Source organism: Callithrix jacchus, chromosome 8 (assembly GCF_049354715.1).
Source record: "Callithrix jacchus isolate 240 chromosome 8, calJac240_pri, whole genome shotgun sequence".
Lineage (NCBI taxonomy): Eukaryota > Metazoa > Chordata > Mammalia > Primates > Cebidae > Callithrix > Callithrix jacchus.
In genome coordinates, this window is record NC_133509.1 from 81414553 (window position 1) to 81439644 (window position 25092).

The 25092-nt window shown below is 36.4% G+C and overlaps 1 protein-coding gene across 4 annotated transcripts in view; it reads right to left on the minus strand.

Moving 5' to 3' along the window:
• The window catches only part of MDGA2 (MAM domain containing glycosylphosphatidylinositol anchor 2), an 871115-nt gene that overhangs the window by 108676 nt on the left and 737347 nt on the right, over positions 1 to 25092 (minus strand). For all 4 annotated transcript variants that reach the window (XM_078334840.1, XM_078334839.1, XM_017977077.4 and 1 more), the window contains one exon: positions 14509 to 14778. In XM_078334840.1, coding sequence (XP_078190966.1) covers positions 14509 to 14778 — 270 coding nt within the window. The remainder of the gene's footprint in view (positions 1 to 14508; positions 14779 to 25092) is intronic.

Sequence of the window (25092 nt, forward strand, 5' to 3'; positions counted from 1 at the left end):
TACCCCTGATTTCCTCCAGCCACCTTACTTACACTACAGGCCCAGGGATAACTGTCAGTACAGTGAAGCACTGATTCTTCAGTGTCAAGGATTCCCTACCATGACTGACAGGTCATAGGAAGGATGCCAGGTCCTTCCCCTTACATCCTCATAAGACCTGTCCCCTTACGTCATACTGGCATGGATTCAAGTCTTAATACTGAATTATTATGAATAAAGTATTTTAAGCATGACTTGTTTACAAAAAACAGACTTGATTAGGTTTTCACTCATCCTTTTTTCTTCCTCATATTCCATTCTTTTCCCCAGATTCATCTTTCTTGCTTAATTACAACAACCAAAAATTATTTTTAAAATAATTTTTGTAAGATCAACTTTTAAAATAGGAATATTTTTACTGTGTCCTCACAATTAAATATACATTTATTTGGATGCAAAATTCTTTGTTCTAGATACTATTTTGAAGACACAACTCCATTATCTCTCTGCATGTCAGGTCACATGAAGTTTAATGTCTATATAATTCTAAATCCTGTATAAATGATCTGTTTTATCTCTATAAGTAGCATTTTAAACATTTTTGTACTTGATATTTTAAAATTCATTTAAATTTATCAGAGCATGTAAATTGTTCCCCCAACCTATTGTTGCTGTCATTCCATGAACCACGTCACTCAGAAGTCTAGCTGATATGGTTTGGCTGTGTCTCCACCCAAATCTCATCTTGAATTCCCATGTATTGTAGGAGGGACCAGGTGGGAGGTAATTGAATCATGAGGGCAAGTCTTTCCCATGCTGTTCTCGCGATAGTGAGTTGGTTTTAACAAAAGAAGAGTTTTTCTGCACAAGCTCCCTCTTTCTCTTTGCCTGCTGCCATCCATCTAAGACATGACTTGCTCCTCCTTGCCTCTTGCCCCGATTGTGGGGCTTTCCAAGCCACATGGAACTGTAAGTCCAGTGAAATCTCTTTCTTTTGTAAATTTCCTAGTCTCCTATATGTCTTTATCAGCAGTGTGAAGATGGACTAATACACTAGCCTTTTTTACTTTCTAATTAAAAAAAAACTTAGTTATTACATTTTCATTTAATTTTATTTCTGCATTTGGTCTTTTATTTCTTTATGGTTTTCCTGTTAAGCAGATACTTATACTTTTGTCCTACGATCTCTTAAGACTTTACTTATCTTTTTGTCCTCTACTGGGAGAGTTCCTCAATGATATCTTTCAATCTACTTATTCTTGCCTGTGCTTATTTCACAATTTAATTTAGTAATTTAGTATTACAACTGTTATATTTTATATCCATTGTCATCAGTTTCTTTTCTGCAATGCTTTTTTAAATTTGTGTTTCTTATATCGTGTCTACTTTGAGGATGAAATTTTGTGTATTTAAAAATCTTGTTTGCTAATAGTCCTACCTAATGTGAAATAGATTATTTCATTTGTCTTATTTCTCTCATAATTGTTTTGCTCCTGATTGATTTTGCATATTTTCTTCCTATGAGGGCCCTACATGCCTTGTCTAGCATTGTCTATGAGAGTAAGGATGACTTAGACTCTTGCTTATGTTCCTTAGATAAAGAGAAGGAGTGCTTAGGGACAGAGAAATCTGGTTGCAGTATCAGTTTTATCATTCTCTCTCTTCCTTCCCCTCTACTCTTCAGTTTTCTCTCCCCAATTCTCCCAGTTTCAAATACTCTAGCTCTAGAAACTGCTCTTATCCTAGGTTGGCCTGACTCGTGGGTCTGGTCTAGCTTGAGGGAGTGTGGATGGAGATGTGAGGAGAGGAAGAACAGTAGGAACTCCCAGAACCAACCACCCCAGCTGCCCTCATTTCTGTACACTGTCCATTACAGCTCTGGTTCTCTCTGTTTTTCTTCTAATATTTCAAGTTAGAATTGCTGCTTTCCTGTTCCTTGGTAATGTCATACCATAAGCCACCCAGAATAATAGAGAGAGGGAAAAAACACCTAAAATGCAAAGTTATCTCTCCACTGGCCTCAATGGCTTCGGCCTAATAATCTTACCACACTTGTCTTCCAACCAAAGCTCAACTGTGCCTTGATTACTTACTTTATCTGTAAGATCAGCCATCCTCTACATTTCTGCCTCTTTGGAGGGCATTTTCAATGCTGTGTTACTGAGGAAGAAAGTAGCTTACCTATGGCTAAATCTGGAAATCTTTCCATCTTGCTTTTATATGATCATACTGCTTTGCTTTTAAAACGCTTTCACATAGATTAGCTTATTTGATATCCCTAAAATTATGTGAGTCATGGGAAGCATATTTATCATCTCCCATTATACAGATAAAGGAACCAAGATCACAAATAATTAAATGGCTTGCACAGAGCTAAACTGCTAGAAGATGTTAAAATCTTTCATTCATGGGAGAACTTCCTTTATATACTGACCAAGAATAAAAAAACACCCATACCCACAATACATTATCCAGAAGAGTTCCATGTGGACTACAGGAATTCATGTAATTTGCTTCATACTTTGATACTGTGACTTTTTAAATTTTTTAAAAGATGTTTTGGGGCCCATGTGCAGGTTTGTTATACAGGTATACTGCATAATGGTGAGGTTTGGGCTTCTACTGTACCTATCATCCAAATAGTGAGCATTGAAATGTTTACTAATGTGTACTTGTTTAACCCCCACCTGCCTTTCTCTTCTCCAATTTTGGAATCCCTGGAATCTATTATTTCCGTCTTTATGTCCATGTGTATCCATTGTTTTGGTTTCATTTATAAATGAGAAAATTAGTATTTGATTTTCTGTTTCTGAGTTATTTCACTTAGAATAATGGCCTATAGCTCCATCCATGTTACAGCAAAGGACATGATTTCATTACTTTTTATGACTGTATAGTATTTCTCATATATATACCATGTTTTTTAAATGAAGTCACCTGCTAATGGATACATAGTTGGATTCCATGACTTGCTACTGTAAATAATGCCGCGATAAATATACAAGTTCAGTTGTCTTTTTTATATGATGATTTCTTTTCCTTTAAGCAAATACTTAGTAATGGGACTGCAGGGTTGAATGGTAGTTGCACTTTAACTTGATCTTTAACATTGCAACGGTTTAGTTTTAAGAGAATCCAATAGATTTTTGATAGTAACATTGCTCTGTATCTTTTATTGGAGAAATTACATGATTTTATAATGAAGAAATGAATAATGCAAATAATTTAAGGAGCCACCAAACTGTTGTAAAAATAAAATTTAAGTGTTTAAGTATGATATGAAATACAGATTCCTCATTATATGTTTAGTTGAGAAAAATAAATTTAAAAAGTTATATGAATTTAAGTCCAATATTAAGGTATATATTTTAGTAATAACTGATAACACTAACTTCATTAAGTGATACTTACATTTTTATTCCTAATTTTCAAGATTTTGCATGGACTCCCCTATATTTCAACTAGCTTGAATATTCAAATACTTCTTTATCATCACTAATAAGAGTCACTGAGGTGTGTCAAAAACAGTTTGAACTAGGTTATTCTTGGCTTCCTGAACCTTTGTTAGTTTATCCATCAGAGGAGGGTGATACCAGCTTTTCTGCACATGTAGTAGGGTTGCTGGAGATAAGGATATGTGTGGAATCACTGTGTATACTACAGAAGGCTATACATTAAATTGTTAGGACATATTATGCACTTTCTGCTTAAGGTTATTTTTCAGCATAACCGTAACTCATAAACTGGGATCCAGTAGTCCATCTGCTATCGTTATAAATAAAATTCTAATAAATCTAGCAAAATTCTGGTCTTGAGAAACTTGGATTTAACATTGCAATTTCTTGCCTTTTAGATTTATCACAGGCAATTTCACTGGCAATTATTTTTCATTTGCAAAGTATGTGTAGATTGCTTTTTTCTGATATTGAGTTTTTAAAATATTATGTTCATTTTTAGACATTAAGAAAAGAGTATCTAGCTGAATAGCAAATAAATAAATAAATTACTGCCAGAGACTAAAATATATTTTCTATCTGGTCACTATTAATTCAATCCAAAATTACAAAAAAAAGGGTAAAATACTTTATTTTGATGTAGAGTCAAATCGGCTTTAGTAGTTTCTTCCTGTTTATTCTTCAGGACTAATACATTCTAGATTCCTTCAATATCCTATCTTAGGTGATATTAAAATCCTCAGTCATTTTCAATTTCTTTATGTACTGAACATGGAGAAATTGGTAATTCCAATATGTCAATATGAATACGGTAATATGCCAAAAGGAAAATTCAGGATGTGAAATCCTAGCTCAAATATTTCCAAACGAGAGGTGAGAGTAGCAGTTACAGGCAAAATTTTGCTTTGTAAAACCCTATTTGGCAGGATTAAGGAAAGGGATTAAACTATGAAGGATTTCTTTAGTTAATATTTCCAATAGATATAGCAGTTTCATTCCTATATAGACTACATTTAAAAAGGACTCCTAGTGGCAGGAAATGCTGGTACTTGTGTGGCAGAAATGCCCTAAGATGGCTCCCAATGAATCCTGTCTCCTGGTTTTCACATCTTTGTGTAATTCCTTCGGTGTTAGGGGAAAACTGTGACTTCTTTCTGATTAACAGAACTTAAAAAAAGTGACAGAATGTCACTTCTGTGATTGTGTTATTTTATATAAGATTCCATTTAAGCAGACTGGAGCTAGAAATTATTCTTGTGGATTTGAATTAAGCAGACATTTTTGAGAAGCCCATGGGACAAAGTAGTGCAGGTTGCTTCTAGGACCTGCAGGCATATTCTAGAGTGTCAGGGTAGCCCCAGTAAATAACCAGCAAATATCAAGGTCTCTATCATACAACACAAGGAAATTAATTATTCCTATACTTGAATAAGCTTGGAAGGGATTTTTCCTTGTGTTGGCTAGACAAGAACACAGTCCAACCAACAGTCTGTAGCCATGTGAGATGCAGAACAGAGGATCTAGCTAAGCCATGCTTAGAATCCTGACACATAGAAACTGTGAGACAATAAACACGTTATTTAAAGCTTTTGACTTCTTTATGCAGAAATAATAACCAACACAGCACCATCAATTTTATTATGCTTATCATTAAAATATCTTGTCAATAATTAAATATTATCTCTATTTTAAAATTATTTTGAGACTAAATGTCCATGGCTCCTGAAAAAGGGGCGTAATAGTAATGGTGCAAGGTTTACAGAGATAAAACCATAGTTTAATGATTTTCCATGGCAATCTCTTTTTAATTTCATTGCAATAATTTCGATAAAGGCAATTTATATGTACATAAAATAAAATACAATGTAATCTTCTTAAAATCTATACCCACAACATTATTGACAGTGAAGCAACATGATTAAGTTATTTTCAATGAAATCCAAGCAGAGAAAAATAATGTCTAAAATTACTGGGAAGTGTCCTTAAAAAGAAGCAGCATGCTTTATTTTTGGATGAAATGTGGAGTAGCTGAAATTTAAGTAGTCAGAGTTATAAGATGTGCCTTTTATTGATGGTGATTGAGGATTATAATAGAAGAAGCCTGAATTTCCAAGGACTTTGTGGAACAGAACCATTATGTTACTTTCTGAAATGATACCTCACTTAACCTGAGTGAAATAATTTTCTAGACTGTTTAAATCATGGTTATTTGGAGTTTACCTACACTTTCAGAGAGAAGCAGTTACAGCAGTAATCATTAATTTGTGAATCATAAAATATTATCACAGCCTGCACTTATCTATTTGGCTGAAGAACAATGATCCACATAACCCTTAAAACTACAAGATTGCCTCTTGCAGTTGTAAGCTTGTTCCACTTAGCTCTTTAGGTGGCAAAAACAACCCCTTTTTACCCCTTCTTACAACTTTACTGAGTTGTAAGACAAGGGTACCCATGTCTCCATGGTCTAGCCTGCTTCATGTGATAAAAGCCATCATAACTGTACCATAGAGATAGACACAAAAGGCTAGTATTTCAGATTAAAGTAACATGTGAAGAACGGCAGAGTCCAACAAATGTGTGATGATTTGGGGAAGGCAGCATAATCCAATTAGAATTGAATTTGGAATAACTGGTAGAACTGAAGTAGAAATGATGCTATATGTTTTATTTAAGATATTAATGAATGCTTTGATGAATTATGACAATGAAGAATTTGCATATCATCCTATAGGCAATGAACAGAATCAACCTTTCTCACTTAAGATAAGCTAGGTTTTCTAGGAAAATAAAGCCCAACAAGATGAAAATTTCAGAGATCAGATAAAAGACAACTGCAGTGTCCCAGAAGAGAATATAAGGCTTAATAAAAGCAATAGAACTAAAAACAAAATACTGCAAGATACTGTGCAAATGTATAACTGACAAGGTTTTTGAGAGAAAGTTTTTATTGTTCTCTTTCTAGTGTTTAATCTTGTACCTCATACTTTAAAGTAGACAGTAAACATTGTGAAAATAAATCAAAGTACATATTGGTGGTTTTATACTCAATTACAATTTATAGTTATGCAATAAAAAATCTAGTGTGTGTGTGTATATATGTATATACACACACACACACACACACACACACGCACACACACATACTATTATCATTTGGGAAAAAACAACCACTCCTTTAGTATCTTTCACTTAAAAGAATCTTAAAATGTCTTCACTGTCAAAATTCCTAAATGTTGTACAAGTCTAAGTATATATAACTGAGTAAAGGCACTTTCTAGAACTTAGAAGGGCATTCTACTTTTATCTCCTGGATTATATAGGGAAATGTCAATTATTTTATTTTGCTCCTTTTTAAATATAAAACCATGTAATAATGCATATGCTTAGACTATTATATGAGAAGTTTCACATTTTATGTAAGCAACTAGACGAAAAAGCTAAATAGAAAAATTATGCTTTTTTCACATGATTTATTTCCTTGCCTGACTTGTCAAGAAATCTTAGTCTCTTGACACCTATAAACATTTCAATGAAAACATAATGTCAGAAGCAAGTCTATTAAAGGGAAGAAATATGAAGAAAATGTATTTAGTGGGAACATAATTACAATAGCTTAGAACTAACATGTTGATTGCTAAAGATTTAAGAATATCAGTTAGAACAATTTGAAAGACATAGATAATTTAAAACTTTATAAATAAATGCTGCATTTTACTGCAGATTTCCCCGGTCTTTATGTTCAAAAAAAAAGAATAAAGCTGGATCTTCATTAATCTCTGGTACTGTCAACAGAGTTTGCCAGTAGATCCTGTCATCTGGTTTCCTGTATAATGAAGCTGCTGGAAACATCTTTTTTTTTTTTTTGGATATATTGTGTAATGGGCATAACATTTCAATGTTGAAGCATCCCTTGGGGTTGGTTTAAGCCAATGTGTAGCTTAAAGCTACAAAGCCTGGGAGGTGACCTGAGACCTCCCAGGTTGATTCTCCTTACTGACTGCCGCTTGCAGTTGTAAGCTTGTTCCAGTTAGCTTTTTAGGTGGCAAAAACAACCCCTTCTTACAACTTTGCTGAGTTGTAAGACAAGTGCACCCTGTCTCCAGGAGCCTGCTTCATGTGATAAAACTGAGAACAGCTGACACAACAGTTCTATTCATCTCGTATAATTTTTAAGAGAGGGGGTTCTTTGAAATAGTGAGTTGTCATGTGTATTTGTTATCTAAGACTGTCATAGCAGCCACAAACTTGGTGGCTTAAACAAACAAACAAAACTATCTTCTCACAGGTCTGAATGCCAGGAGTCTGAAACCAAGGTCTTGGAAGATCCCTACTTCCTACTTCTGTAGAGACTCTAGGAGAGAATGTATTTCTTGCCTCTTACAGCTTCTGGTGGCTCCAGGGGTCCTCAGATTGTGGATGCATTACTGTATACTAACATTGCCTCCTCTTCTCTCTCAGAACTCCACTGACTCTCTAACAATACATGTTTTTGCTTATAAGGCCCTCTCAGATGATCCAGGATAAGCTCCTTTTCTCAAAATCCTTAACTGAATTACATATTTTGTCATATAAGTTAACATCCACAGGTTCCAGGGATTAGGACATAGACATACCTTTATCGGGGGGTACTAGCTAGCTTCCTAAAATATATATGATGTATTTTCAACCTAAGCCATTCATTGCCCCTCTCTGTATTCACTTTTTTCTCATTTAAAAATTATTTTCAGAAAGTGTCTTTCATTGAATCACTCACTCTTTCTCATCCTCCATCTATCTAATCACTCTAGATTTACTAGGTTTCTTTTCTAGATCAAGCAATGTGATGGGACATAATGGGATATAACAAGAATGATATTCAGTCATGCCATGAGAAAAATAAGCCTAGATATTTCGAAGTATTGAAGAATATGCTTTTCCAGAGTTAAATATTGATACTTTTTGAATCTTTGATAAACTGAAATGCATGCTCTAGTTAAATCCTTTTCTATAATATTACAGAACTATTAAAATAGGAATATAATATCTACATATTAATATATAAATACATCTAGATAATGCTTGGAATTTCAAACTTACAATTGGGTTTATTCTAATAAGTAAATGTGCTACATTAACCTTTAGAACTTGTAAAAAAATAACTCATAGGAGATGAAAAATTGCATCTGGGTTCCTACTAAAGCTAATGAAGTTCATTTAAACCTCATCGAAGTGCTATGACTTCACCATTAAAACATCCATATAAAATATATGCAAATGCACAGTATTTTTAAGTATTATAGTTATTTTTATTTTTTATTATACTTTCAGTTATGGGGTACATGTGTAAAACATGCAGGTTTATTACATAGGTATACATGTGCCATGGTGGTTTGCTACATCCATTCCCCCATCATCTACATTAGGTACTTCTCCTAATGCTATCCCTCCCCTAATCCCACCCCGGCTATCCCTGCTCTAGCCCCTCCCCACTGCCCGACAGGCCCCAGTGTGTGATGTCCCCCTCCCTGTGTCTGTGTGTTCTCATTGGTCAACACCCACTTAGTGAGAATATAGGGTGTTTGGTTTTCTGTTTTTATGTCTGTTTGCTGAATGATGGTTTCCAGTTTCATCCATGTCCCTGCAAAGGACATAAACTCATCATTTTTTATGGATGCATAGTATTCCATGGTGTATGTGTGCCACATTTTCTTTATTCAGTCTATAATTGATGGGCATTTGGGTTGGTTCCAAGTCTTTGCTATTGTGAAGAGTGCTGCAGTAAACATACATGTGCCTGTGCCTTCATAATAGAATGATTTATAATCCTTTGGGTATAACCCAGTAATGGGATTGCTGGGTCAAATGGTATTTCTAGTTCTAGATCCGTGAGGAATCGCCACACTGTATTCCACAATGGTTGAATTAATTTTCAGTCCCACCAACAGTGTAAAAGCATTTTTATTTCTCCACATCCTCTCCAGCATCTGTTGTCTCCAGATTTTTTAATGATCACCATGGTAGCTGGTGTGAGATGGTATCTCAGTGTGCTTTTGATATGCATTTCTCTAATGACCAGTGCTCATGAGCTTTTTTCATATGTTTTTGGCTGCAAAAATGTCTCCTTTTGAAAAGTGTCTATTCATGTCCTTTGCCCACTTTTTGATGGGGTTGTTATTTTCTTGTAAATTTGTTTAAGTTCTTTATAGATTCTGAATATTGGCCATTTGTCAGATGATAGGTAGATTGCAAAAATTTTTCCCAGTCTGTTGGCTGCTGGTTCATTCTAACGATAGTTTCTTTTGCTGTGCAGAAGCTCTTAATTTTAATTAGATCCCATTTGTCTATTTTGGCTTTTGTTGCCATTGCTTTGGTGTTTTAGTCATGAAGTCTTTGCCCATGCCTATATCCTGAATGGCATTGCCTATGTCTTCTTCTAAGCTTTTCATGGTGTTAGGTCTTACGTTTGTTGGGTTTTACATTTAATTCATCATAAGTTAGTTAATTTTTGTGTAATGTGTAAGGAAGGGATCCAGTTTCAGCTTTCTGCATATGGCTAGCCAGTTTTCCCAACACAATTTATTAAATAGAGACTTCTTTCCTCATTGCTAGTTTTTGTCAGGTTTGTTAAATATCAGATGGTTGAATATGTGTGGCATTATTTCTGAGGTCTCTGTTCTGTTCAATTGGTCTATATCTGTATTTTGGTACCAGTACCATGCTGTTTTGATTACCTCTAGTATAGTTTGAAACCAGGTAGTACGATGCCTCTAGCTTTGGTTTTTTTCACTTAGGATTGGCTTGGCTATGCAGACTCTTTTTTCATTCCATATGAAATTTAAAGTGTTTTTTTTTTTTTTTTTTCCAGTTCTGTGAAGAAAGTCAATGGTAGCTTGATGGAGATAGCATTGAATCTATAAATTACTTTGGGTGCTATGGCCATTTTCAAAATATTGATTTTTCCTAATGATGAGTATGGAATGGTTTTCCATCTGTTTGCATCCTCTCTTATTTCCTTGAGCAGTGGTTTGTAGTTCTCCTTAAAGAGGTCCTTCACATCCCTTGTTAGTTGCATTCCTATGTATTTAATCTCTTTGTAGCAATTATAAATGGGAGTTCACTCATGATTTTGCTGTCTGTCTGTCACTGGTGTATAGGAATGCTTGTGATTTTTGCACATTGATTTTGTATCCTGAGACTTTGCTGAAGTTGCTTATCAACTTAAGGAAATTTGGGGCTGAGACAATGGGGTCTTCTAGATATACAATCATGTCATCTGCAAATAGAGACAATCTGACTTCCTCTTTCCCTAATTGAATACCCTTTTTTTTTTCTTGCCTGATTGCCCTGGCAGTAACTACTAATACAATATTGAATAGAAGTGGTGAGTGAGGGCATCTTTGTCTTGTGTCAGTTTGCAAGGGAATGCTTCCAGTTTTTGCCCATTCCATATGCTGTTGGCTATGGTCTTGCCATAAATAGCTCTTGGTATTTTGAGAAACGTTCCATTGATGATAGTTTATTTAGAGTTTTTAGCATAAAGCGCTGATGAATTTTGTTGAAGGCCTTTTCTGAATCTATTGAGATAATCATGTGGTTTTTGTCTTTGGTTCTCTTTATGTGATGAACCTGTGTTTGTTGATTTGCATATGTTGAACCAGCCTTGCATCCTAGGATGAAACCTATTTGATATGATGGATAAGGTTTTTGCTGTTAGATTCAGTTTGCCAGTATTTTACACAGGATTTTCACATCAATGTTTATCATGGATATGGGCCTGAAATTTTCTTTTTTAGTTGTGTCTCTGCCACGTTTTGGTATCATGATGATATTGGTCTCATAAAATGAGTTAGGGAGGATTCCCTCTTTTTCTATTGTTTGGAATAGTTTCAAAGGTATGATACCAGCTCCTTTGTACTTCTGGTAGAATTTGGCTGTGAACCCCAGTGGTCCTGGACTCTTTTTTTGGTTGGTAGGTTAAATCTTCCTCCATCCCTTCATTTTAAGCCTATGTGTGTCTTTGCACATGAGATGGGTCTCTTCAATAAAGCACACTGATGGTGGTTTACTATTTATTCAATTTGCCAGTCTGTGTCTTTTTATGGGGGCATTTAGCACATTTACATTTAAGGTTAATACTGTTATGTGTGAATTTGATCCTGCCATTTTGATGTTAGCTGGTTGTTTTGCCTGTTAGTTGATGCAGTTCCTTCATAGTCTTGATGGTGTTTACAGTTTGGTATGTTTTTGCAGTGGCTGGTACCAGTTGTTCTTTTCCATGTTTAGTGCTTCCTTTAGGAGCTCTTGTAAGGCAGGCCTGGTGGTGACAAAATCTTTCAGCATTTGCTTGTCTGTAAAGGACTGTATTTCCCCTTCACTCATGAAGCTTAGTTTACTGGATATGAAATTCTGGGTTGAAATTCAATCTTTTAAGGATGTTGAATATTGACTCCTCACCCTCTTCTGGCTTATAGGGTTTCTGCTGAGAGAGCCACTGTGAGTCTGATAATGCTTCCCTTTATTGGTAACCCAACCTTTCTCTCTGGCTGTCCTTAGCAATTTTTCCTTCGTTTCAACCCTGGTGAATCTGATGATTGTGTGTCTTGGGTTTGCTCTTCTTAAGGAGTATCTTTGTGATGTTCCCTGTATTTCCTGAATTTGAAAGTTAGCCTGCCTTGCTAGATTGGGGAAATTCTACTGGATGATATCCTGAAGAGTATTGTTTTCCAAATTGTTTTCATTCTCCCTGTCACTTTCAGGTATACCAATCAAATGTAGATTAAGTCTTTTCACAAAATACCATATTTCTTAGAGGCTTTGTTCATTTCTTTTCACTGTTTTCTCATCTTGCCTTCTTGCTTTATGTCTTTGAGTTGATCTTCAGTCACTGATCTCCTTTCTTCTACTTGATTGATTTGGCTATTGAAACTTGTGTATGTTTCATGAAGTTCTCATGCTGTGTGTTTTAGGTCCATCAGGTCATTTATGTTTTTCTCTATGCTGGTTATTCTACTTAGCATTTTATCTAACCTTTTCTCAAGGTCCTTGCATTGGGTTAGAACATGCTACTTTAGCTTGGAGAAGTTTGTTATTCCCCACCTTCGGAAGCCTGCTTCTGTTAATTCATCAAACTCATTATCCATCCAGTTTTGTTCCCTTGCTAGTGAGGAGTTGTGATCCTTTGGAGGAGAAGAGGCATTCTGATTTTTGGAATTTTCAGCCTTTTTGCACTGTTCCTTCCCATCTTCGTAGATTTATCTCCCTTTGGTCTTTGACATTGGTGATCTTTGGATGGAGTCTCTGCGTGGATGTCCTTTCTGTTAGTTTTCCTTCTAACAGTCAGGTCCCCATGCTGCAGGTATGCTGGAGTTTGCTGGAGGTCCACTCCAGACCCTGCTTGCCTGGGAATCACCAGCAGGAGTTGCAGAACAGCAAAGGTTGCTGCCTGTTCCTTCCTCTGGTAGCATCATCCCAGAAAGGTACGCACCAGATGCCAGTCAGAGCTCTCATGTATGAGGTGTCTGTCAGCCCCTGCTGGGTCTGACTAGTAAGGGTCAGAGAACCACTTGAAGAGGCAGTCTCTACCTTGAATGCTGTGCTGGGAGACCTGCTGCTCCCTTTAGAGCTGTCAAGCAGGGACATTTAAGTCTGCTGAAGCTGGAACCACAATCACCTCTTTTCCCAAGTGCTCTGTCCCAGGAAGGTGGGGGCTTTATTTGTAAATCTCTGATGGGCTGCTGCCTTTCTTCAGAGATGCCCTGCCCAGCAAGGTGGGAGTCTAGTGACACAGTCTGTTGCAGAGGACTTGCTGAGCTGTCTTGGGCTCTGCCTAGTCTCTGTGTAAACTTCCTGTCAACCTTGTTTACACTGGCGAGGTTAAAACAGCCTACGTGAGCCTTGGCAATGACAGATGCCCTTTCCCCACTGAGCTTGAATGTCCCAGGTGAAGCTCAGACTGTTGTGCTGGCTGAGAGAATTTCAAGCAAGCTGGCTGAGAGATCTTAGCTTGCTCATCTTTGTGGCGGTGGTTCTGGGCCAGAGTAATGGAGTGCCAAAAGTCCCTAATGGCTTCCTTTGGCTAAGAGAGGGCATTCCCTGGCACCTTGTGCTTCCTAGATGAGGCAACATCCCACCCTGCTTCGGCTCCCCCTCCTTGTGCTGTACCCACTGTCTAACCTGTCCCAGTGAGATGAACCAAGTACCTCAGTTAGAAATGTTGAGATCACCCACCTTCTGCGTTGCTCTTGCTGAGAGTTGCATGCCAGAGCTGTTGCTATTTGGCCATCTTGCAAGCAATCCAGTTAATTATCGTTAACTTGGATAGTATACTATAAGCTAGGCTCATCACACTTTCCAAAGTACCTTGGCTTACTTTCTTCTTTTTCCTCCCACACGCCTTCTGACATCTAAGTAAACACAACTCTACTCTTTTAGTCCCTTACTCTAACGTACATCATAAACATATTTTTTTTAGAAAGAGGAATAATCATTTCTGTTCATTTTGGTGTATAGTTAAATGAAGTATACTTTGGGATGACTATACAACATTTACAGTAAGTGGAAGAGTAAAATAATTGTAAAAGTTAAAATTTAAAATGTTTTTAATTAAATTTAGGTCTCAGCAGTAAATAGCATTATTTTGAAAGATTTGTTCTGTGCATTACAAATATATGGATCTTTGTATACTTCTGTTCCCTGGCTCTCTCCTGTTTCGAGTTATGAGAAATTCATACAGTAACCAACCTCTTCACTAATTCTACTAGAATTCAGATAAACTTTTTTTTCTTTTCTTTTTGAGATGGAGTTTCGCTCTTGTTACCCAGGCTGGAGTGCAATGGCGCAATCTCGGCTCACGGCAACCTCTGCCTCCTGGGTTCAGATAAACGTCTATGTAATTTTATAGGCCTATGAACTATTTTAACTATTAAAACAAACTTGCCTTGAAAATAAATGTGTAGGAGCTCAAACTCGAGGAGTCAAGCTTTTCTATGCTCCATTAATTTATAAAATATTTTCAATCTTATATTGACATAGATCTAAAACATTTTGGTCTAAAACAACAAAATATATAAAAAGATAATATCTGGAATCCTACCTGTAACCAGAAAGCTGCATCTCCCAGCTCCAGCTTCATTTATGATGCTACAGTTATAAACCCCATAGTTTTCATTGGAAAGACTCTTCACAGGGTACTCTGTGTACTCCTGAGAGTCAAACTGACCCGTCCGTAATAATTTATTGCCCAAGCGCCACTCATAGGTCAGCACCCGTATTGGATAGGCTCTTAGTACTCTGCAGCTCATAGTGACACCTCGGTCCTGTCCTTGCCGGATTTCCAAGAATGCTGGTTCCACTGCAGGGGGATCTGTAGAAAAGATATATAAAAACAGATGAAAGATGTGACTTGCAATAAGCCAACAGCTATTCTTAGAAGAAGTCATTTTTAATAACACATGCTGCAATAGAGGAGGAGTGTAAGAGGTGAATGAAGAACATAGTTAAGCCCAGAAATTTTAGCTTGGGTTGGGAAATGTGATTTCCAGAGGGTAGAAAGTAAATGAGCCTCATTGCTTTACAAATGTATTTGCAGGTGAAACTAGTAGAGCTGACTAATCCTTCTTACTTCTTTCAGAAAATATTTTTAAACTATCCTATTAATTTTAATATTATCAATATACTTCTTTTTTAGAGTGAAGAGACAAGCTGCAAAGAAAATTGCATCATTGGTGAAAGCCTGAACGAAGGTGAGGTCAGTAGGACCAAAAATAATGCCTTAGGCAATGAAGTGGATAATAGTGCCAGTCATGAAAACAGTGAGGAAAAGGAGAAATAGATTGGAATATGTTGAGTGTGACAATTTCATGCACCTTTCAATCCCCATCCAGAAGCAGTGTTTCATTTCCAAACGTATGGGTAATGTTTTATTTTCTCTTTGCTTTTAATTGTTTTCTTAAATGAATTATAGTCAGAGAAAATAGTCCACATGTTTTCAATCCTCTGAATTTGTTAACACATGCTGTATGGTAGAATATATAATAGATTTCTGTCTTGGGTATACCCACTAATAAGAGTGTGCACTTTTGAAGTATGATATGTGTCTGTGGGGTCAAGTCTAATACCTAGGAATTGTCCAAATCATCTTGCTTAGTTATTCCAGTTGAATTACTTCAGAAGAGTATGTTAAACTTTTCTAAGAAAGTTACTAGTTTTAGATCCTAATTTAAAAAATACTTCTTGTAGTTCTCTCTCCTTTTTGCCTTATCTATTTTGAGGCTATGCTACTCAGTACATATGAATTTAGAATTCTTTCATGTTGTCTATGAAATAAATATTGAATATTTTATCACTACAATCTCTTTTATCACCAGCAATGCTTTATTTAATATATGTATGAAATATATATGCATATATATATATAGTCTAACATCATTATTATAGCCACATTGGCACTTACTGTTACTAGTTACCTGTGATATTTTTTCCATCATTTTATTCTTAAACTTTCAGTATCTTTATATTTTACATCTCTTTTAAACATCATGAGCTTATTTTTTATTGTTTAAGATTTTTTAAGTCTGTCAATTTTTTTTTACCCAGAGCACTTAGCACTTTATTCATTGACATTTACTGTATCTACTTATTTTTACTTTTATTTTATTAGATTTCTGCCTTAAATTTACTATAACTTACTTTGTACTATTTGTTTTCTACTATTTGTTATTACCTTCTTTTAGATGGATGGATTATATTATCATTCTGCTCTTTTTATGCTACTAGTTGAAAACTTATTTACTCTGTTTCTATCATTCTGATTGTCCCAAAGCTTGCAACATGCATACTTATCAATACCCTTCCATATCACTGAAGGAAACAGTAATCGAAGGATAATTTGTTCCTTTTATTCTCACTTTAACATGTGTTACTGAGTCATGAATTTCAATTCTCTTTTTTTTAAAAAAAATGTCTTGTCTCTTTCTCCTTGATGGCTTCCAACACTGTAGGTATCTGCAAATGTGAGTAACAAGATATGAAATTAAGACTAGAAGTGCAAAGTGAGGGAAGATTAGAAGCCCCCTCTGTTCCACTGTAGGCAGTTAAAGTGAGAATTTCCCAGATTGGGAAAAATTAACTATTAACTTTCAGAGAGACTGAGTCAATAATCAATTAACCCCTGCCTTTGAGAAGCCAGTGTATATAGAAATCAAGGGTTTGATGAATTTGAATGGGTAAAAAAGTAGTTATGCATTTATTTTCTAGACTTCTAACTGAAATGTAGCTTCTCTTTTAATTATGAATGCAGGTAACACAACACAGTAGTATTGGCAGTACCTGTGCAGTTGCTTATCAGCTTAAGGAGATTTTGGGCTGAGACGATAGGGTCTTCTAAATGTACAATCATGTCATCTGCAAATAGAGACAATTTGACTTCCTCTTTTCCTAATTGAATACCCTTTATTTCTTTTTCTTGCCTGATTGCTCTGACCATAACTTCCAGTACTATATTGAATAGGAGTGGTGAGAGAAGGCATCCTTGCTAGTGCCAGTTTTCAAAGGGAATGCTTCCAGTTTCTGCCCATTTGGTGTGATATTGGCTGTGGGTTTGTCGTAGTTTCTCTCTCCTCCAAGTAGATAGAGAAAAAGAATTAAGAAAAAAAAAGAAAAAAAAATGTCTATTGTACATTATAGTCAGGCGTGGTGGCTCATGTCTCTAATCCCAGTACTTTGGGAGGATGAGGCGGTCAGATCACAAGGTCAGGAGTTCAAGACCAGCCTGGCCAACAGAGTGAAAAGCTGTCTCTACTAAAAATACAAAAATTAGCTGGAATGCCTGTTGTTCCAGCTACTTGGGAGGCTGAGGCAAAAGAATTACTTAAACCTGGGAGCCAGAGGTTGTGGTGAGCCTAGATCATGCCACTGCACTCCAGCCTGGGCAACAGAGCAAGACTCCGTGTTGCAAAAAAAAAGTCTATTGTACATTATATTATTATAGTATAATATCGTATATCTATAGTATTTTTTAAATACTCAGATATTTGCTAGCTTATTTGCCCTTCATTCCTTATAGACTTTCCATCTGTGACCACTTTCCTTGTGTCTTATCATTTAGATCTATCATATCTTTAGTGAATTCTCTGATCATGATTTTCTAAAAACTGTATTTTAGTTTATGGGCTATGAAAGCAAGAGCTCTTAATGCTATGTCCAGAGACTGAAGTCCTTATAGGACACCATACACAATAGTGCTATGTTTTCCTAAGGCGATCCAACACTTAGCTACTCATAAGCATGCAGTAATAATTCATAGAGATGTGGGGAAGTAAACAAAGGTCTCAGAGTATATGTATGTGTATATATATGTGTGTATATACATGTATATGTTTATATATATACACACATACATGTGTGTATATAAGTGTACATGAAAAATGAAATTTTTTCAAATGTGTATATACATACACACATAAATGGACATATCTTCATATGCATATACACACTGTAGAATTTATGTATGTACTATACATGTATAGAATTATACATATAAATTTATGTATGTACACATTAAAAGACATATTTATCTTTTAATGTTTTATATATACACATATATCTGTTATATACGTGTATAGATATTTAATGTTTTATAGACACATAAAACATTAAAAGGAAGTTTTCTTATGGGTTGGCAGGCTTTGTTCTTTCAGTGCATCATTATATAATTCCACTGTCTTCAGATGGCCATTGTTGGTGTAAAGAGGTCAACTTAAAGGCTTACACTTTGACGTGAATGTCTTTTTTTCCTCCAGCTACTATTAAAATATCTTTGTCATTGCTGTTCTGCAGTTTCAATATACGGTACTTAGGGATGGGTTTTTTTCACTTATGGGTTTGAAATTTGTTGGGCTTCTTAAATCTGTTAACTTTGGTATCTTTCATCTAAGGAAATTTTGGAAAATTCTCATCATTAGCTGTTTAACACCTGTATTTCCTTCTTTATATCCTCATTAGATGACCCCATTCATTCTTTTTCTTGGTATCGTTTAACACCTCTTCCAAATTTTCCGCTTGTTGGTGTTTCTGTACTACATTATGAATAAATTCTTCTGAGCAAATTCAGTTCATTAATTCTTTCTCCAATCCAGCTTAATCTGCAAAATATATACTATGTTTTTAATTCAATTTCTGTGTAGTTTTTTGTATACCTGCAACACCACATTTTTGTATGTATGTTTCCACTACCTGAAAATGTAGTTAAACTTATCTTACATTTCTTTAAACAAAGTAATTGTTTTATACTACCTGATAATTTCAATTGAAGTTTTGAGGAAGTTTTCCTGTTGGTTTTCATTCACAGTATTGTCTTCCTGTATGTTCTTGATTAATTTTGACAAATTCAATTCTGTACTATTTATTCCCCTTCAAAAATATTTATAGGCTATTTTGATACCTAAAATGATTGATTGTTTCCCTCTCCATAGAAAATTCGTGTCCACATGCAACTATGGACATCACTGTCTAGGAACACATTAAATAAAGTGCATGACTTGAGGCTTATTTGAATCATCAAGTGACTTGAATTTGAGTTAAAGAGCCAAATCAGGAGTGAACTGCCATTCACAATTGCTACAAAGAGAATAAAATAACTTGGAATACAACTAACAAGGGATGTGAAGGACGTCTTCAAGGAGAACAACAAACCACTGCTCAAGTAAATAACAGACTACAGAAACAGGTGGAGAAACATTCCTTGCTCATGGTTAAGAAAAATGAGTATCATGAAAATGGCCATACAACCCAAAGTAATTTATAGATTCAATGCTATCCAATCAAGTTACGATTGACTTTCTTCACAGAATTGGAAAAAAACACCTTAAATTTCATATGGAACCAAAAAAGAGCCTGCACAAACAAAACAATTCTAAGCCAAAAAAAAAAAAAAAAGCTGGAGGGATCATGCTACCTGACTTCAAACTATATTACAAGGCTACAGTAATCAAACAGCATGGTACTGGTACCAAAACAGAGATATAGGCCAATGTAACAGAAAAAAGGCCTTAGAAGTAATTCCACACATCTACAACCATCTAATCTTTGACAAGCCTGACAAAAAGAAGCAATGGGGAAAGGATTTTCTAGTTAATAAATTGTGTTGGGAAATTTGGCTAGCAACATGCAAAAAGCTAAATCTGGATTCATTCCTTACACCTTATACAAAAATTAACTCCAAATGGATTAGAGATTTAAACATAAGACCTAACACCATAAAAACCCTAGAAGAAAACCTAGGCAATACCATTCAGGAGATAAGAATGGTCAAAAACACCAAAAGCAATGGCAACAGAAGCCAAGACAAATGGGATCTAATTAAATTTAAGAGCTTCTGCACAGCAAAGAAACTATCATTAGAGTGACCTGGCAACCAACAGAATAGGAAAAAATCTTTGCAATCTACCCATCTAAGGGCTAATATCCAGCATCTACAAAGAGCGTAAATAAATTTACAAGAAAAATAAAAACCCACGAGCAAAGGAAATGAACATACACAACTCAATAGAGGACATTTATGCAGCCAACAAACATGGAAAAAGCTCTTTATCACTGTTCATTAGAGAAATGCAAATCAAAACCATATTGAGATACCATCTCATACCAGTTAGAATGGCAATCATTAAAAAATCAGGAGACAACAGACGGTGGGGAAATAGGAATGCTTGTCCACTATTGGTGGGAGTGTAAATTACTTCAACCATTGTGGAAGAAAGTGTGGCAATTCCTCAAGGATCTAAAACTAGAAATATCATTTGACCCAGCAATCCCATTACTGGGTATATACCCAAAGGATTATAAATCATTCTATTATAAAGATACATGCACATGTATGTTTACTGTGGCACTGTTCACAACAGCAAAGACTTAGAACCAACCCAAATGCCCATCAATTATAGGCTGGATAAAATATGGCACACATACCATGGAACACTATGCAGCCATGAAAAAGAATGAGTTCATGTCCTTTGCAGCAACATGGATGAAGCTAGAAACCATCATTCTCAGCAAACTGACACAAGAACAGAAAACCAAACACCACATGTTCTCACTTATAAGTGGGTGTTGAACAATGAGAACACATGGACACAGGGAGGGGAACATCACACACCAGGGCCTGTTGGGGGCTAGGGGAGGGAAAACATTAGGAGAAATACCTAATGTATATGACAGGGGGATCTATGTAGCAAACCACCATCGCACTTGTATACCTATGTAACAAACCTGCACGTTCTGCACATGTACCCCAGAACTTAAAGTATAATAAGAAAAAAAAATCTATAAAAAGGTCAGCTTGTGACTATAATTTCAAGAATGGATTACCACAACATCCCATCCTGTTCATTTTAAAGTCACACATTTCTTGCACTTCTTTGGGAGTGGGAATGTGTAGGTTGGGTTTAATTCTGCTTCACTCCTACCCTACAGATATAATCATTTGGGTTCCTAATTCTTGGGAGAAAGTTCTACCAACAGATCTCTCCCCCAGTGAATACTCTGGGTTTTAAGATCTGCACCCCTTGCCTAAAGATGCCATTAGAACTGAAGCTCCAACTTGCTCATGTTCAGCAAATACCCTCAAGGCAAAAGTAACCTCACTGTACTTCTTTCATTAAATTTGATGAAGTATTTTTCAAATAAATATTTAACATTTTTAATATTAATTTTACAACATTGTCTAGAATTTTTAGGTGTTTACATTGGATAAGTTTTACATAATATTTTGTCTATTACATGCCCAGAAACATTTGTCTGATTGTTAAGGGAAAATATGGATCTAAAACTCAGAAGAAAGGCCTGATTGCAGGTTATAGTTATTGAGCTAGCTCAGAGTGAATATAGACAAAAAATAAGTAAAATACCAAATATGGACTTTACTTTTGAATATAATCACTTATGGGGTTAGAAAAAATTAAAGCTTTTAAAGAGAATAATCATAAATAATGAGATGTGGGGATCCTTTCTGGGACAAGGACACAAGTCTGGCAGTTCCACTTCATATCTTTTGAAATGCCTACTCTGGAAGCTCTAAACCTCATGTAAAACTTCAACTACTCCTCTGCAGAAACCATGTGAAGAGGCCCGGAGACAGTATGGAGAAAGAGAGGGCAGAGTTTAGCTTAGACTTCCCATTGTCCGCTAACATGGTTCCAGACTTATAAAAGCATCTTGGACACTGGAGACTAGATCAGCCATCCACTAATTAAAATTACTATAATTGGATATAATAAAATGTGGTTATTTTAATCTCTGAAGTATTGGAGTAGTTTGTTACACATCAAGAAGTAACTGAAACAATGCCTTATATCCCTCAAAGTTAAGAGTCTGACATTATGAATAGAGTCAAAAGGACAAAGAGGAAAAACATTGAACAGGCACAGTGTAAGGGACAGTATAAGCTGGTTCAGGAAGAAAATAATTCAGAAGGAAACTCATGGGAGAAGACAGCCAACAGATTGATTTGCTCAGACAACTTGAAATGCAAATACATTGAGAACCAAGGCTCTGGGAGCCAGAACATGGCAGTCAATGAACAGGATATTGTTTGAATGTAATAGTTCACAGATAGAAAAGTTTGGAACGTAATCCTAACGTGGAGTGAAGATTCCAAACAATACAAAAAGAGGGAATCCTTCTTAACTCATTTTAAAAGACCAACATCATCCTGATACCAAAACCAGGCAGAGACTCAGCAGAAAAAGAAAACTTCAGGCCAATATCCATGATGAACATTGATCACTGATGCAAAAGTCTTCAATAAAATACTGGCAAACCGAATGCAACAGTACATCAAAAAGCTTATCCATCACCATCAAGTTGGCTTCATCCCTGGGATGCAAGGCTGGTTCAACATATGCAAATGTATAAACATAATTCACCACATCAACAGAACCAAAGACAAAAATCACATGATTATCTCAATAGATGCAGAGAAGGCCTTTGACAAAATTCAACAGCTATTTATACTAAAACCACTCAATAAACTAGGTATTGATGGAACATATCTCAAAATAATAAAAGCTATTTATAAAAAACCCACAGCCAATATCATACTGAATGAGTAAAAACTGAAAGCATTCCCTTTGAAAACTGGCACAAGATAAGGATGCCCTCTCTCACCACTCCTATTCAATACGGTATTGGAAGTTTTGGCCAGGACAATCAGGCAAGAAAAAGAAAGAGAGGGTATTTTAGGAAAAGAGGAAGTCAAATTGTCTCAATTTGCAAATGAAATAATAGTATATTTAGAAGACCCCATCTTCTCAGCCCTAAATCTCCTAAAACTGATCAGCAACTTCAGCAAAGTCTCAGGATACAAAATCAATGTGTAGAAATCACAGGCATTCCTATACACCAATAACAGACAACAGAGAGCCATATCATGAGCAAACTCCCATTCACAATTGCTCCAACGAGAATAAAATACCTAGAAATACAACTAACAAGGTATGTGAAGGACCTCTTCAAGGAGAACCACAAACCACTGATGAAGGAAATAAGAGAGGACACAAACAGATGGAAAAACATCCCATGCTCATGGTGAGAAAGAATCAATATTGTGAAAATCACCATATTGCCCAAAGTAATTTATAGATTTAACACTGTCCCCATCAAGTTGCCCTTGACCTTCTTCACCTAACTGGAAAGAAAACACCTTAAACTTCATATGGAACCAAAAGAGAGCCCGCATAGCCAAGTCAATTGTAAGCAACAAGAACAAAGCTGGAGGTATCATGCTCCCTGACTTCAAACTAGTACTGCAAGCTACAGTATTCAAACAACATGGTACTAATACCAAAACAGGGATACAGACCAGTGGAACAGAACAGATGCCTTGGAAGAAATGCCACACATCTATAACCATCTGATCTTTGACAAACCTAACAAAAACAAGCAATGGGGAAAGGATTCCCTGTTTAATAAACGGTGTTGGGAAAACTGCCTAGCCATGTGCAGAAAGCTTCTGAAGCTGGACCATTTCCTTACATCTTAAAGTAAAATTAACTCCAGATGGATTAAACATGTATATGTAAGACTTAACACCATAAAAACCCTAGAAGAAAACCTAGGCAAAAGCATTCGGAACTTAGGCATAGGCAAGGACTTCATGACTAAACCACCAAAAGCATTGGCAACAAAAGCCAAAATAGACAAATGGGATTTAATTAGACTTGAGAGTTTTTGCAGGGCAAAACAATCATTAGAGTGAACCAACAAGCAACAGAATGGGAAAAAAATTTTTGTAATCTACCCATCTGACAAAGGGCTAATATTGAGCATCTACAAAGAACTCAAGCAGATTTACAAGAATAAAACATAAAAAGCCATACAAAAGTGGGTGAAGGATATGAACATACACTGTTCCAAAGAAGACATTTATGAGGCCAGCAAACATATGAAAAAATGCTCATCATCATTGGTTGTTAGAGAAATGCAAATCAAAACTACATTGAGATATACCATCTCATACCAGTTAGAATGGTGATCATTAAAAAACACTTTTACACTGTTGGCAGGAGTGTAAATTAGTTCAACTATTGTGGAAGACAGTATGGCGATTCCTCAAGGACCCAGAAATAGAAATTCCATTTGATCCAGCAATCCCATTACTGCACATATAGTCAAAGGATTATAAATTGTTCCATTATAAAGACATGTGCACAAGTATGTTCACTGCAGCACGGTTTACAATAGCAAAGACCTGGAAGCAACCCAAATGCCCATTGATGATAGACTGGAAAAGGAAAATGTGGCACATATACACCATGGAATACTATGCAGCCATAAAAAATGATGAGTTAGTGTTCTTTGTAGGGACATGGATGAATCTGGAAACCATCATGCTCAGCAAAGTGACACAAGAACAGAAAACCAAACACCACATGTTCTCACTCATAGTAGGTGTTCAACAATGAGAACACACAGGCACAGGAAGACGAACATCACACACCTGGTCTATTGTGGGGGGGGGTGTAGGGGAGGGACAGCAGGTGGTGGAGAGGTCAGGGAGAGATAATACTGGGAGATATGCCTGATATAGGTGATGCGGGAAGGAGACAGCATATGTGCATACTTATGCAACAATTCTGTGAGATCTGTACATGTACCCAGAATTTAAAGTACAATTTAAAAATAAAAATTAGAGGGGGACTCAAGATGGCACTGTGAGAACAACCCAGGATTGGAGCTCTCGTTGAATCCACAAAGAGGTGAGTCGGAGTTGCATTTCCAGACTGATCTTTGTTGCCCACAGAACGGGGAAACTCCCAAGTATAAAAAAGACACAGGACGCCAGGCAGTAGGTCTGCCTGGCGAAGCTGGCAGCCGGGGCGGTGGTGGCTGGCCCTACCCAGCAATCCCCACAGGGCGTGCTTGTCCGGGTGCCCTGTTGAACCGGCAACCTGAGACTTGACAGGGCTGGACTTGAGACTGAACGAGACTTGGACAGTAGGCCAGCCCAGGGGATTGCAGGGACAGTGCGTCTGGGGTACCCAGTGGGACAAACAAAACCGCGATTTCAAACTATCCCGAGCAGACGGTCCAAGATGCTCTGTGGGGGAGGGGCGTCCACCACTACCGAGGCAACCCGCCCCAACTGAGATACACGCCCACTGCTGATGCAGCCGGCCATTGCCGA